The 10,260-nt window shown below is 38.9% G+C and overlaps 1 protein-coding gene across 1 annotated transcript in view; it reads right to left on the bottom strand.

The window, feature by feature from the left end:
* Positions 1–10,260, bottom strand: part of LMO7 (LIM domain 7) — a gene marked incomplete at its 3' end in the record, with an annotated part of 165,312 nt that overhangs the window by 11,815 nt on the left and 143,237 nt on the right. Inside the window, 8 exon segments of the mRNA XM_025197342.1 lie at positions 2–431; positions 857–1,060; positions 1,382–1,669; positions 1,989–2,291; positions 2,702–2,954; positions 5,183–5,378; positions 6,108–6,221; positions 6,602–6,632. Of these exon segments, the coding sequence (XP_025053127.1) occupies positions 2–431; positions 857–1,060; positions 1,382–1,669; positions 1,989–2,291; positions 2,702–2,954; positions 5,183–5,378; positions 6,108–6,221; positions 6,602–6,632 (1,819 nt within the window).

The following is a 10,260-nucleotide window of genomic DNA, read 5'->3' as shown; positions in this document are numbered from 1 at the left end:
GAAAGAGTGCAGGATGGTATTTGTCTGGAGCACCTGATAAAGGCACTGCTTTTTTCTGTGCTTGGGCTTTACGAACAATCATGTCATCTTTTTCTAAGTCTGGAATCACAGTTTGCTCTTCTCTGGGCTGCAAAATTATTTCACCCTCTAGGGAAGGCTCTTGCTCGGAGGATTTTTTAAAATAGTCAGGATCCTGAAGAACAACTGGATTCACATGGGAAGCCCCAGTCCTCCGTACAAACAAATCATCATTTTCCAAGTCTGGGTACAGTTCTCCATTCTCAGTCTCCTTCTGACTGTATCCTGGTGTAAAAGAAACATTCTTTCTGCATGTTACGAGCCTAGGGCCAGAAGTAGGATCAATTTTGGTCTTTGTTTCAGAAGACAAGTAGTCAGTATATTTTTGCAGGGCCTGAAGTAATGAAAACTGACTGAAGCACATAAAAAGGAGGAAGATAGAATATCATTAAGTGGCAAAAGAAAAGTTGGATCAAGACAAAAGTATTCAGAACCATATTTGTTTTACAATTGCAATCTTTAGACTAGCACCCATACATTATTCAGCAATTTCTACAATTACAATGCTGCAGCATGTCCACCACTCTAAAAGTGTCAAGACAGCACATCCACCATTGTAGAAACAAAGAGATCGTATTCTCAGGCACAAAATAACCTTTTGTAGCTTGCTATGACCATTACATTTAGGTAGTCAAGTTGCTATTTATTGTATTTCTGCACTTAATTCGGTACACCAGCAATATTGCAGGCGACACCCATTAAATTAATTTAACTGCTGCATAACTTGTAGGATCCTTTGATGCAGCAGGGGAATGCAAGTTTATGCAATGATATCAACCTGGGTTGATCAGAAGACTCCATCTTTCTGCCTTCTGCCATTTGTGACAGAGATTTTCGCACATATTCAGCAGTTTGTTTAGTATGGTTTGGATCCTTTCCATAATGGCTGTTCAAATCAAGACTTAGCCTTGGTTCATTACCAATAGCAGCAGTGCTTTGTTTATAGGCTGAATCCTCATCTTCAGAATCTGATCTCTTTTGGCTGTAGGGTAGCAAAAGGAATGAAAAGGAGGGAACGTAAGGAAATATTTAGAATAATTGTGGAGCACAGCACACAGAGGGAAAAATGCTATAGCTTGTCACAGACAACATACCAATTAAATTCCACTGTCAGAGAGAAAACTGCACAAAACCTCCATTAAAAAAAAAAATGCTGTTAAACCTTCAGCTTCTATCAAAAGGAAGCCAGTGGAGATGATGACGAAAAAATCAGTTTCTGGATGCAGCCACACACTTTAAGCAACACTCCAGTTAAAGGTTGTACATACAGGAAATATCACAGGAGCATGCATAAAACACACACCTGAACCCCTGAAATTCCTTATACCAAGGTTTGGAAGAATATTTCTTGATTTTTTTCCATTCTAATTCTTCTGGAGTCCAAAACTTAGGAAGAAACTTGTCAAAAGAAACCATCACTTTTGTCACTGCTGAGTTTAGCTTGCGAACATATAGATCATCCTTTTCAATATCTGGGATGCTTATGGCTCTCTCTTCCTCATCATCAAAATACTCAGAAAACTTTGAATGAATGTGGATGGTTGGATTGCTTTCCACTTTAAGGTCCAAGTGTCTCTGACTCTTCTGGTTACTGTTCAAAATATCCAATCAACGAAGATATTTTAGGAACAACAACGTAACATGCGCAAGAGACATGCTTTTTGTTGCAAAAGTTCTGCCTTGTAAATGAAGCAAATTAGCTCCCTGTTCCATTACCTCAGAGTTAGAACAAAGTTAAATGGTTACAATAGCATCTTATTTGACCTGAAAAGAATAAGAATTCAGCTACAGAAGATGTAGTCATTTACTGGCTATGTTAAAAGTTATTAGAAATGCTTGCTAGGTTACACTTAGTAGAGATTGCAATTTTAGTAGGATAGTTATTTGTATCTAGTACTAGCATCTCTGACCTCATGGGTTCAAGTAGCACAGCTAATGGACGAGCTGGATAACTCTCTCGTGAAAAAGACTCGGGAGAGTCTTTGTGCAACATATAAAGACGTGCAGATGCAGCAGGGCTCACTGGGCTCTTTTTTATTATTAAGAATCTACGTTTTGCCAAATCATCCAAGTCCACGTCGGGCAGCCTTCTTTCATCTTCTGATTCAGAGCCACTGTCATACTCGGAAATCGTCTGCAGGGAAGCTGGATCTGTAAACATGCATTCTGCTCTGCTATTTTGACAGGTTGCTAAAGGATCTTTTCTTTGCCCACTGAGGTTGATCAAAGCAGGAACAAAGTGAAGATAGTGAAATCACAGAAGTATTGGACTATTTTCAGATATTAATCTAAAGAGTATGCATTTAAAAAAACCCACCATAGCTAGTAATTAATAACAACTGAATTTTGGGAAGCTTTAACCAAAAAGTAAAACGTATTCAAGACATTTTATCACTCCACTTTAAGATCATAAATTCCCACTGTTAAATTTCTACCATCCTCAAAATGTTATCCACATACTATTAGCAACGCAAAGAACCTAAGTATTCAACTATTTGCAATTTTGTCATTTGAATTACAGAAATATGTATTCTCCTGGTGTAATGAATAAGCTTATTGTATTTGCCAATTTGTCACAATGAAAAAAAAAAAGACCTACTTTACTCAGATAACCTGCTAGTACCTTGAAAGTGTTCCATCTGACTCGGTGGAGACAGGACTTGCCCAGCTTCTTCTGTTGTCCTCATTTTTTTCTATCCTCTTTTTCCTCAAAGGTGCTGGCATATATGCTGATGGTTTACTTTTACTGGGTAAGAAACGATTGAAATCTGTAAGAGGCTTTGGTTCAACCGCAGATAGTCTGCGATAGGACATGTCATCTTTATGGGAATTGTGCATTTTGTAAGGCAGTTCAGAGTCTGTGTCACTTCCACAACCTTAAAAGAAAAAAGAAAAGGCAGAAATGCAATTTATCCCCTAAAGACAAACTTCAAGATACCACTTTAAATGCCATAAAATAAAAGTAGATACGTGTGCACATTCTCAAGTTTCTGCTCAGATTTCATAAAGCTATTGACAAGACAATAGCAAGGGTATTTTTAGAAGCTTGTCACAAAGCTGTGATGAGATCCAGTAGGTTGAACTCAATTTGCATACTAGCATTACTTTTTTTTTTTTGAGAGCAAAGTGCTGATTTCCAGACCTAAGCTTTAAAATCTGGCAAATGTAAGTAATTTTAAGCTTAATAAACACTGACGTTTGAAATTACTCAACAAGGCTACATGTTAATATTTCAGGTAGTGGTACCTGAACTCTACAGACTCATTAGATTAATACTAGGGGTGCACCAATAGAGATTTTTGGAGCCGATACTGATAGCCGATTTTTATGAAGGCATATTGGCCAATGCCAATCTGATTTCTGATACACAGCCCAGCAGCTTGAAGAGCAGTGTCCAGCTGGTAAGTCTGTTGTGGTGGAAGGGGAAAGGGAAGGGAAGGGGTGGGAGCAGATCAAGGCCCCTGTGATGAGGGAGGGAGTGGGGCTGGGGCAGGGGTGCTGTCCAGTCGGGGCAGGGTGGGCGCAGGACAGAGCCGTGGCTTGTGTGGGGTGGGGGGGATGCAGGGGGACAGCTCCTGTTGCTGCATGCCCCCCCAAGAGGGCACGGGGGGATGCTTCCAGATCTGTGCATGCCCCCCCATGGTCTCGAGGTGCCCCTTCCCCCCATTGGGGGGGACCCCCCAATGAATTACGGCTCCTTTCTGCACCCTGCCTCATCCCGGTGGGACAGTGCCTGCCCTAGCCCCACTCACCATGGGAGCTTTGATCTGCCCCCGCTCCCACGTCCCTTCTCCCCACTTCCACCACAACAGACTTACCAGCTGCACACAGCTCTCCAAGCTGCTGGTCTGCGCTCCTTGCCACCTACATGCTGCACTGTGGCTGCACACATGCATGGGGCATTTATTGGCCACATTATTGGCCATATCAGCCCAATTTCCGATACAGTCAATTTTCTTTATATTGGTACTGATCTGATATTGGACCTATGTATCAATGCACTTCTAATTAATACCGAAAGCCTCCAAAAATTAGCTCGCTGTACAAAAATTACTCTATGAATCTGTGGAATCTTGACTAAGTAGCATAATATAATTTATAACCTAAAATGTGAAAACTGCTTAAGTTTACAGGTCTGCTGAAAAGAGTAGACCTTGCAATCATGTGTACTGTGTTTTACTTCCAATTTTAAAAGCATTCAACCACTTGGAAAATGATGCACACAGAAACAACTGAAGGAATTTGATTCACAAGCCTCATCCTTACTTTACATATGAAATGAGGAACCAAAGTAAATCCAAAAATTCCAAATATTTTAATCCAATACTGGTGTATGACAGAATATGAAAAAGATGTAGAAATCTGATTTATGGCTACAAAAAAGAAAAACACATCTCTAACTTTGGTGATTATGTAAGATTTTTACATAATCTTTTACTTAAGTGTTTAAATAGACAAGCAAGGCAAAACAGGATGAGTTACATCTCTGAATTGAGTTTCCTTGTACGTCTTGCTTGCTGCTAGTTTCCTTGTACATCTTGCTTGTTGATAGTTTTCATCAGGCGTTTCAATCAGCAGTTTTGAAAGCACATTAAAAGGGTGGAAAATACTGAAAAACAATCAAAGTTTTCCACGAAGCCTTTTATTTGACCAACAAAAAAGTATCAAATGAAAAGTTTCAGATAGGTCAAGTTAGGGAAATTAATCCTACTTCTGAGGAAGGTTATGTGGGATTTGGAAGAGAATCAGGTGGTAGGCAAGAGCTGATACCTTAAAACATTCTTCTCTATGCTTTAAAGAAAGTGCAAGAAGTAAAATAACACAGTTGGCAAAGGTTGTAAACAATTCTAATGGGAGATAGTCATGTGACCAGATAACTGCTTCAGGCAATAGCTACCTATCAATATTTATTCCTGTAAAGATATCCTGCCATGGCATCTTCTGAAGCCTCTTATTTAGAGCTTGTTTAGAAGACTGGGAAGTTAAATGCCTAGGCACCTGCAGCATTAGGTCCATGCATTTTTCCCTACCCTTGCCAGTGCCACCATATGTGACCCAGCAAACAATCCATCAGACAATAGAGGAACTTAATAAAGTAAGATACCTTCACTGCCACCTTTCAAGGTTATATCTGATGAAAAGCTTGCAGAGGATCTTGAACCAAAGGAGTCTAGGCTATCAAATGAATCGTCTCTTTTATGGCTAATTGAAGAAAATGCTTCTCCACGGTCAATGCTCCAAATATCACCATATCCACTATCCCTGCCACTTCTTTTCAAACTGCTGGATTCTTCAAGTGCCTAAAGTAGAAAGTAACATATTTATTTTGAAATAGCCTTTTTTTTTTTTAAAGGTACATGAACACACAATTTCAAAACACATTTGTATATGGATCTTGAACTTTAGGAAGGTGCATTTTAAGATTTTAAAATAAATGTATAAAAGCTTGTTAAACTGGTAACAGAAGAAACAGAAGAATATGATGCCCATTTGAAAGAATACCATGATACAGTTACCAGCTGTTTACAAAGACAACCAACTCCCTAAGGCAGAGGTGCTCAACCTATGGCCTATGAACCCATATTATCTAGCCCACAAAGCTCCCTACAGGTCTAGAAATATGGTGGCAGGGGAGCAGCGTCAGTATTAATTGCTCCCAGAGCCACAGCAATTAATGCTGCCACTACTGTCCCACCACTGAATTTCTGGACCTGTGGGGAGCCTCACAGGCTGGATGACATGGCCCTGTGTGCCATCGTGTGTTGGTGCACAGGATCAAGTCCACAGATGGATTTGACCTGCAAGGCCGGTTCATGGCCAGATCCCAGCATGCTGGACTGCAACAGTGGACCAGGTCTACATATGGGATCTGGCTTGTGGGGTTGGATAGGCTGAACACTGCCTTAATGGATTTGTTTTTAAGAGCTGACATAATCAATGCATGATATTTGCACACCATATAGTTTGCAATTTAATATACATCCTTAGAAAGACCATATTTAAAATAACTATTCTACCTAGATTTTTACCTTAGTCAGAGCTTGTCCCAGTAACTTTTCAAATGCTTTAAGGTTTAAGTATGGACCATTATAATGAGGGTCGCTTTGAGCTTTCCTTCCAAGCCAGTACAATGTAATCAAAACCTAAAAGCCAAAGAAGTGAATTTTAGAAGCTCATTAGTGGGTTATTAAATTGACACATCATTTGAGCACAATGCTGCAGTTGTTTTGGAGGTTTCCAAGTACTAATGCAATATTTGTTAGTGTCTCAAAATTACTTTACTGTGGCTATTGTGTTGCATCTAAATGCGCCTTAAAGAATAAAAATTAATCCCTGTACTGAATTAACCTTTTCTGTTTGAGAAATGAAACCTGAAAGAAATCATAGTAAACTTGTACTAATTTATATCAGATAAATGATCAGCTCAAGATGAAGTTAAGCATGGCAATAATATTACAGGTATGTTTTTATAAAACTTGAATTAGAGTGAAATTATTTCAGAAAGTGTTAAAAAGTATCTTACATTTTTCACTCTTCTATTGGTCTCCTCTGGTCTACAAAGAAAAGAAAAGAAAAGAAAAAAGGAATTTAGTTTGAAGCAATTTAATCCTTAAAAAAACCCAAACAAACAAACAACCCCCCCCCCCCCCCAAAAAAAAAAGAACCCTTAAAATTTGTGAAGCCGTTACAAGTTGCCATGAAATGTGGATATGTGACTCTTCACAGGCACATATTTTTTTACTGTTCAAGAGCTACTTATGAAAACAGACAGAAATAACTGTATACTGAGTTTTTGAATACTTTCTGTAAATGGAATACATCCCTTGTTATGATCTATTTATCTGGTGTCAGGGGACTACCTAAACCTCTTTCTTCTAAAACTTTCATTGGTAACTGAGAACTTAAGCTGCTTGCCACTTTATTTAAATTATCCTAAACTCTGTATGAATCTAGAAGATAATACTTCCCAAAGTATTTGCTTCAGCCTTGATCAAGCATACAAAGTTTTTTCAGCCCGAAGAAAAGCTTTCAAAATTCTGAGCAAGTGAATCTGGGAACATCTAGAGGGTTGGGGTTTGTTTGTTTTTTTTTGGGGGGGTGGGGGGCTTGGGGGGGTTGTTTTGTTTGGGGTCTTTTGTTGTTTTTAAGAATATTTAAGGAAAAACCCCTTAAAGAATAGTAACTGCAACCCTAGCAAACATGTTTTAAGCAGCTCACTGAAATGCTTTGCTAGTGTCAATCAAGCTGTATTTGCAACATGCCCACTGCTCTCATGCAAAGTTTAGGAGGAAAAGAAGAACTTTCCCATATTCCCAGGAGGGCTTTCAAATGCAAGGTGGCCACAGAAATTCCCCCCATTCTGTGTATTCACTGGTATATTTTTTTTGTGTGACATCTTCTACTGGACCAATAAGAGTTGGTCTAATTAAAGAAAGCACCCTCCAAAAAAATCCTTGCTACTCGCATATTTCCGGGATCATCATAGCATCAACATCACTCCAACACTATTCACAGGTAGTCTTCCAACACCAACTAGCAAGCATTACGGGCTGCACCATCAGTATGAGGAGCACATCCACCTTCCCCATCACCACCACCGATGACATCCTGCTCTTCTTGCACTGGCTCAGTACTGAGTCTAAATACAAGCGCAGCGATTTGAGGCTGCAGTCAAACAAGAAGAAAACTATACTTACTGGTCAGAAGACTAGTATACAGAAGTAGAGAGACCTATCAGCAGGGACCCTGGTTTTCTTTGATTAAAATATTGTGTATCCTACTTCTGAGATATTTTTTACTGGGCAGTCAAGAAGACTAATTTCACTTGATGAACTTCCAGTTTTAACCTATTCCTGATGGGCAGGGATCCTGGTTTTCTCCGATTTAAAAAATCCCCAATTTTCAGCTTTAAAAAGTAACCCAAAGTCCACTTTTTTTGTGATTAAAATGAAACACTGCTATACATATAGCAGTGTTTCATTTTAATCACAAAAGATGTGGACTTTGGGTTACTTTTTTAAAGCCAAAAATTGGGGATTTTTTTTTTTTTTTAATCAGAGAAAACCAGAATCCCTGTCTATCAGGGATAGAATCAGACTGAAAGTTCATCAAGTGAAATAGTCTGCTTGACTGCCCAGTAAAAGATACCTCAAAAATAGGATACACAATATTTTTATAGGGAGCAACAATGATGTAGTCTTTTATTCTATCTAATAAAACTGCTGGTTGGAGCATACAGTTCCCCTTCTGACCCCCTTCCTGATTTCAGAGAGGCTGCCTTTCATATTCAGGTCATCTGCAATAGCATACCTATCCTTTACAGCAGTTACTCTCCTACAGACATGCTCTATGACAGCTGCAACATGGATATGAGTCAGATTCACCCCCTCCCACAGTGCTTGCATTCATCCTTTGAGCAAAAACCTCCTACACACCCATACTAGACAAGTTCCTGACAGAAGTGTACAGCCCACAAATATTTCCCAGTAATATTTGGTAAACATTTAAATACATCTAATACAGTAAACATCTAATACAGGTCACAAACATGTTGCTGACACATTAGATACGTATTTGGGATAAATACAGGGTGAACTTAAGAGGAGCTGCTTGCAGCGATGATGCATTTTTCACAACTGTATCAAATTGTGAGCGTGAAGATTTCAATGCAGTTGCTAGTAATGACTATGTGGTATAAATAGGAAATCTCTAAATAGAGTACATATTTTCTTTAATCAAGGACTTTAATTGAAACACTAGCATAATACAGTGTTAGTCATTATAGGGAGAAATAAGCTTTTAGTTCTACACCTGGGTAAGTAGTTGCTAAGAAAAAATTAGGTAGGTCTCATAGGACTCTCTATACCACTTAAGCCAGGAGAAGTAGTAATTGCTATCTATTCTTTTCAAGATATACCATGATGCTTGATGCTTCAGAAAGCTAGTCAGTTCTGTTCATTTTTCCCTATTCTTTAGCTTCAACCTGTATGTTACAGCTCAACATGCAGGTTGGCTGGCTGCTTTAGGTCTATACACACCTTTTATCTCATGCACCCCCATAAAAGTTGCTTAAAATCTAGTACTATAGGTTCTAGATTTTTTGTACGTTCTCCCAAACTTTCCAGTCTTCATTGCTGTGTTTCACAGAATCAAAAAAGGACATGCTGCAGCAACTTTGACTATGCCTTTCAATCACTTAACATTCTTAGATAATTATAACCGCCCCTTGGATGTGCCCATATAGTACCAAAGTGCAGATGAAGTGCTGATTTAACAAACATTTGTCTCTTGAAAGCAAGAATTTAAGAGACAAATGATTTACTGAAGCAAACAAATTTCAGTATTTGAATCAATGCACATAAATTAATTCAGTTACATTTAAACTTCTAACTCAAGCTACTTGTGTACTCACTAAGGGAACAGCAATATGCCCAAGTTTGCAACTACAAGTTATTTATGAAAAATCCTGCTGGGACACATGCATCTTATAATGACTTGCTATATGCTAAGCTATGTTACTATACAACAGCATTTGGATAATGAAAAATCAGGGAGGCATCACTTAAAGCTAATGCCACTGTCAATCATTACTTCACCCAGGTTTCCAAACATTTTAATAAATTAAGAGCACTGACTGGTAATCTAACTCAATAAAGAAAAATGTTTGAACTAAATAGTCATGGCTAAATGTTTAAAGATTGTGTGGTGGAGGGAGGTTTAAAATTGCACAATTTTATTTCAGGTATACTGCAATCTAAGTAACTGCCATACTTAGCAGTCATACTGAACAGCAAACCAACATCTCAAAAATCACCTAATATAACTCCCATGCCAAGCAATTAAGAGGTCCCCGAGTTTAAAGTAAAACTTCCAAAGCACAAAAAGCAAGAATACTTTCTATCCTGGGTGGTGTCTTTAACAGAATTATCAAGGTTATGCCCGTGGAATAACAACTAATGTGAGAAGGGAGGCCAGATGCCTGAAATAACAAAAAGCATGAGAAATTATTACCTATGCATAGGGTGACCATAATAAGTCAGAGGGAAATACGGGACGGGGTAAGGGTATCCGGGACAGGGGGCTGGGAGGTAGCAGCTTGCATGCATGCATGCATGCGTGCATGCACACAACCCTGTGGTTTCCAGGAGTGGGCCCTGTGGGACAGTGCATGTGTACACATGT

Source organism: Alligator sinensis, unplaced genomic scaffold (genome assembly GCF_000455745.1).
Source record: "Alligator sinensis unplaced genomic scaffold, ASM45574v1 scaffold241_1, whole genome shotgun sequence".
NCBI classification, from domain to species: domain Eukaryota; kingdom Metazoa; phylum Chordata; order Crocodylia; family Alligatoridae; genus Alligator; species Alligator sinensis.
The sequence above is the reverse complement of the archived record's forward strand: the minus strand, read 5'-3'. Positions and strand labels throughout refer to the sequence as shown.